General features: G+C 37.3%; 1 protein-coding gene across 1 annotated transcript; it reads right to left on the reverse strand.

Moving 5' to 3' along the window:
• Positions 1-5008: 5008 nt before the first annotated feature.
• LOC131506994 (high mobility group nucleosome-binding domain-containing protein 4-like) lies at positions 5009-5338 on the reverse strand. The gene has a single exon (XM_058721177.1). The coding sequence runs from the start codon at positions 5300-5302 to the stop codon at positions 5009-5011; it is 294 nt and encodes a 97-aa protein (XP_058577160.1). The 5' UTR covers positions 5303-5338.
• Between the last annotated feature and the right edge of the window lie 606 nt (positions 5339-5944).

Below are 5944 nucleotides of genomic sequence, written 5' to 3' on the forward strand. Positions count from 1 at the left end.
TCCCTCAGCAGCAAGCAAATACTTGTGCCTTTGCAAAACCGCTCAGCCTCACTTCTTTCAGTAAGAGATTGAATTCCCAAACAAACAGGCTTTCCTTCAGCCCTGCTCCCAGAAGACTTAGCACTATCTAACTTCTCAGAATTCTGGATTAAATGTGCTCCTTTTTCACTGTAAGCAGGGCGCACACAGTGCAGTTACTTGTGCACGGTTACTTCTGTTACTTGTGCCCCCTTCTCCTAGCACATCCTAGGCCCTCAGAATATTTGTTGGATACTCAAATAAGGGGTTGATGACATCAGTGGTGTTCCCAGTCTTTTGGACTCTGTGGATCAATCCAGATTCTCAAAATAATTTTGGAACCAGAACTGCAATTTTAAATTTTCACCAAGCTGTTAAAGACAAAAGACAACTGCCATTTACTGTCAGCATCACTTCATTTTAAATTATTTTGACCTGCAAAATAAAAATAAGATACCCTCTAAAAAGTCAATTCTTTTAAATCAGTCAACTTTATGAAAACATGCTTAGAACTTATTTTCCTTGTCTCACTGCAGACTAGTGAAAACTAGTGACCAGTGAAAATCAATGAGTCCTTTTAAATATACTATTAAGTCTAATAAACTCTCTTTATTAATTCTATACTTTCTAGTAAATTTGACTAAGTTTACTTCATAGTTGGCAGTTCACTAGTTTAAAACCTTCCCGGTGGAAAATGTTATAGACCCGCAGGCTACCTACTCCAGAATAAAAACCAAACTTGTCTTCTTCCTGGTCTGATTCCTCTTTCTGCCCAAGGGTAAAAAGCCACAGGGGAGGTGTTAATGAAGTCAGTTGCATCTAGTTTCTTCTAGTAACACTAGCACCTAAGGGATTTGTCAGAGGTACGTATTTGAATCCTCAACTATGCTTTGTAATAAAAGCTTTTTTTAAAAAAAACGATGTTCCTTGACATTGTTACATTAAATGGTACAATTATCGGTTTTAATTTAATTATGTTGAATAAAAGACAGCACAGGACGTGTGAAATCAGGTTATTGGGTCTAAACCATCTGAGAATTTCAAAATTCAGATAAAATGGAACAGAAAGATGTCAGAAGACATCAAATCTAGTAAAGTGTCAAATTGTTTCATTAATTTTCTTTTCATCTGTGACTGAACTATTAAATTGATCTAATGATTTTTAAATTTTGATTACTGTCTTTTATTTCTAAAAGGTTAATTTAGTTCTTTTTCAATTTACGTCACTTTGTAGCTTCTTATTCTTTGCAGGCATCTTCAACGTAGATTTAAATCCAGTAAGTGTAAGTGTTTTACAGTCACCGTATGATAATCCAGTATCTGAAGTCTATCAGTCTGTTTCTATTGTCTTTTTCTGCTGGCTCTCTGCATAGAGTGTAGTTCCCTTGAGTTTCTAGTTGTCTTTGTGTACTGGTCATTGCATTTGAAAACTAGTATTTGTGGGAATAATTTGAGGCCTATGATGAAGATACCCTCTTTCAGAAAGGTTATGCATATCCTTCTGCCGGAGTCCTCCAGGCATTTAAACCAGCTTTTTTGACTTAAGGCTTCCTGGGCAACCCAGGAGGTAAAAACCCAGCTATAATTCCTTGTAGATGTCCTACTAGATTCAGCTTTTAATGGTTTCGCTCTTTGAGGTCACAGTATGTTGAGGGGAGAATCTCCTATTAGACTTCACACATTCTGTGGACCCTGGGATTGGATTTATGTCTCTGTTACCCAGAGTGGCTGTCGAAGTAAATGTTTCAGTTTCCTGGAACTGAGAAATATGTTTAGCTTGTTATTTGTTTATCTTGTGTATTTCTCTCCCCCCACCCCTCCTGTTTGAACAAGTAATTCGCTATTAAAAAGAATAGCATTTTAATAGAGTTTTGGTTTGAGAGCTTGGGGAATAGTGGGTCATTTATTTAAAATGGTTAGAAATTTCTTCCATAGATGAAGAAATTTGAGGAAATCTTTCTTTGTTATCCTAAATTTTAAAAGTTTCCATTCTGTTCATCTTGATAAAATAAATGCAAATTTGTTTCTTTTTACTGATGACATTATCTTAAATGCTTAAATATTACTAAATCCTAACCAGATTGCAGTGAAACTGGTGCTCTCTCGTTCATACTTGTTGGTATTTTACAATTATAAGCCATTTGAAAAGTCATTTGTCAATGTGATTCAAAAGCCCTCAGTGTCCTGGAAACATATCATAAGGAAATAATTCAAAACTGGGAAAAACCTATATGTGTAAAGATTTTATTCAGAGTCTTAATCATAAAATTAGATGATTAGAAATAGCCTAAATGCTTTAAAATAAGAAAATAGTTATGTAAATTATGATACATCCATTTGCTATATTGTTATGCAGCCATTATAAATCATAAGTATGAACATCGTTTAGACAAGTGGAAAATGCTTATGATCAAGTGGCAATGCAGGATACAAAATTTATATACATCTTGACTATAACTATGTAAAAGGCAAAAGGCAGTAAAAAAAAGACATCAAATACAAAAAAACTTACCAACTTAAAATTTCCCAGGTTATTTGGTGAGCCCATCTATATCAGACTCAGGAAATCAACATAGTTGTACTAAAGTGGCACTACTTTTTTCTTCTGTGTTTGTCAAGTTTCCTATGACATTAAGTATAAAATGAATAATTTAAAAATAGGTATAAAAATAACATGTTGATGGGGCACCTGTCTGACTCAGTCAGTAGAGTATACAACATTTAATCTCAGGGTCATGAGTTCAAGCCCCACATTGGGTATGGAGCCTATTTTTTAAAAATTAAAAAATAGTAACATTGGTGATGGTTGCACAACTATGAATTTACTGAAAAAATTTAATTGTATATCTTAAATGGGGAATTTTATAGTATGAGAGTTGTATCTGAAAAAGCTGCTGTTAAAAAATTAAAAATATAATTTCTAAAGTGAATATTATTTTTTTAAAGGTTTTATTTTTAAGTGATCTCTATACCAAACATGGGGCTTGAACTCTCAATCCCAAGATCTAGAGTCACATGCTCTACTGATTGAGCCAGTCAGGTGCCCCTAAAGTGAACATTATTTATGAAATATCCCAGTGTTTGCTTTTTTTGAAGTTTTTAATTTGCCAATCCTGTAGTCTTATAGTTTTTGTTTTCTTTTCTTTTTTTGAGAAAATTATAAAACTTTATTGAGAGGTATTTGAAAAGGCAAAATAAATAGAGCTATATCATGTCCATGAATTAGAAGACTCAACCTTGTAATTACTCTATAAATTCAATACAAATCCAATAAAAATTCCAACATTTTTGTTTTGTTTTAGAACTTATCAATCTAATTCTAAAAGTTGTACAGAAGAGCAAATGGCTAAGAATAGCAAAGGTATTCCTAAGTAAGAAAAATTTGGTGATTTTTTTGGAGCTGGAGGTAGGATTTGCCCTGAGATATCAAGGCCATTTTCTAGGGGTGCCTGGGTGGCTCAGTCGGTTAGGTGTCTGACCTCAGCTCAGGTCATGATCTCACAGTTCATGAATTCAAGCCCTTGGAATTCTCTCTCTCTTCCTCTCTCTCTGCCCCTCCCTCACTTGCACTTTCTCTCTCTCAAAATAAACAAATAAACTTAAAAAAAAAAAGAGACCGGGGCGCCTGGGTGGCGCAGTCGGTTAAGCGTCCGACTTCAGCCAGGTCACGATCTCGCGGTCCGTGAGTTCGAGCCCCGCGTCAGGCTCTGGGCTGATGGCTCAGAGCCTGGAGCCTGTTTCCGATTCGGTGTCTCCCTCTCTCTCTGCCCCTCCCCCGTTCATGCTCTGTCTCTCTCTGTCCCAAAAAATAAAAAAAAAATTTAAAAAAAAAAAAAAAAAAAAGAGACCATTTTCTAAAGTTATACAGGATGGTATAGTATTGCCCCAAGGTTAGACAAATTGGCCAGTGAGTCAGAATAGAAACCATCAACAGATACACACACACACACACACACACACACACACACACACACACACAGACTTCATTTATGAAAGATCTGGTGTTAGAGATAAGTGGGGAAATAATTAACTACCCAGCAAATGGTGCTGGGATAACCACCACTTATCCATATGGGGAAAGTATTATATTAAACTTCTATCTCATATTTTTCACAAAAATCAGGGAAGACTAAAGACAAATGTGAAAAGCAAAACTATAAAATGTTTACAATTCAGTAAAGAATATCTTTATGACTTTGGGTAGGAAATGAACTCCCTACCACCAACCTAATTTATATTCAGCTTTATAAGATACTTTTCAAAACCTGTTACTTCCAGAAGGACATGGTTGACAAGCCATGACACCTTTCAAACTCTGCTCCCCCAAAAGTCAACAGTCTTCTGTTGCTGTTTTGAACAGGCACAGTTCTCAGAATTGGTGGATATTTTCCATGAGGCATGTAATAAGATATTTTCACAGGTCAACTCTGACATGAAGGAAACGTACTAAAAACTCCAAGATTATCAATGGGATGATCTGCAAACTACAAACAGGAATCTTGGGTCTTTTGAGCAACACCATCTTGATGTTTTCACCCAAAAGCCTGAGTACCTGACACAGGATTTTAGGGGTTCCAAAGCCATATCATAACTACTTCAGGAAGTCAAGCATATGTGCTGATGGCATCAGGAAAGAAGACATGAAGTTTTGCTTCCCTATGCTGTAAGGCTTCTAAGCCAAAGACATGTGTGAATGTCAGAAAATCTTCCCCCGGGAACCAAGAATAATCTTTAAAAAAAACCCAAAAAACAAAAAACAAAAAAAAACGAGGATAGAAGATCCCCCATTTCAATCTGGCTTCTGAGACATTGTATTAGTGGTATTTACACCTTTCACAAAAGACAACAACAATGTGTCTTATATGCTAACAACATCAGTTTGAAAGAAAAAACCAAATTCTATGTTTTCATAAAACCTGACTGAAGGAAAATAGTATTTGAAACAGTAGCACAGAGCACTAGAAGCACAGAGCTATCAAAAACGTACACTTCACTTGGTATTCCCAGTGTGTTCTGCTTTCTGTGACTGGACTGTGGAAGCATCTAGGTTCTTTGCAGCATTGTTCCCATCCTTGCCACCATCTGCTTTCCCCTTTCTCCCTTTGGGCAACTTCTCTCCTTTCTTTACAGCAGACTTTTTAGGCCTGGGTTCTGGTTTTGGAGGAGCAGGGTTAGCAGACAACTGTGCCGATCTACTCTGTGGCTCATCCTTCACCTTCACCTTGTCACCTTTAGGATCTCCTTTTGCCTTTCTCTTGGTCCTGGTGGCAGCAGTAGTTGGCATGTGGCTTTGTCAGTCCAGGGAGAGGGTTGGTGGTTGTCTTCCTCATGCTGCTCCTAGAAAGATTTCTTTAAGAGGGGTGCCTGGGTGGCTCGGTTGGCTGAGAGTCCAACGCTTGATCTCAGCTCAGGTCTTGATTTCAGGGTTGTGAGTTCAAGCCCTGTGCTGGGCTTCACACTGGGTGTGAAACCTACTTAAAAAAAAAAAAAAAAAAAGACTTAAAAAAAAAAAAGGAAACTTATCAGGAGTTTCCTGACCGGCTTCAACCACCGGCTGACTCTCCAGAGACCCAAGTACCACACCCTCTGAGAGGTGTGGGCTCCCAGCTGCTTTCCACCTCACAGGTGCCTTCAGCTGGGGCAGGGCTGGCATGGGCTATAGTCTTATAATTAAATATCATTCTCTCTTTGATCCTCCCAGCTCTCTCCCCACTGCTACCAACACAGCTGTCCTTTCTCATGTAGAACTTCATTCTCTTTAATACATCTGTGATACTGAGATGTATAATAAGAAATATATATATTTCATCTTCATCTGGGTTGCTGGTACAGATCTCCCAAAACATTTGGAATTTCCTAGGTGATGAGATTAGTAAAGGTGTCTCTCATTTTGTTTATAGTGACATTTGGAAGCACCTAAGGATAG

This window comes from Neofelis nebulosa, chromosome 3 (genome assembly GCF_028018385.1).
Source record: "Neofelis nebulosa isolate mNeoNeb1 chromosome 3, mNeoNeb1.pri, whole genome shotgun sequence".
In the NCBI taxonomy this organism is placed as follows: Eukaryota; Metazoa; Chordata; class Mammalia; order Carnivora; family Felidae; genus Neofelis; species Neofelis nebulosa.

Excerpts from the sequence above, each read along its gene's own strand:
- LOC131506994 (XM_058721177.1), bottom strand. The coding sequence starts at position 5,302 with ATGCCAACTACTGCTGCCACCAGGACCAAGAGAAAGGCAAAAGGAGAT.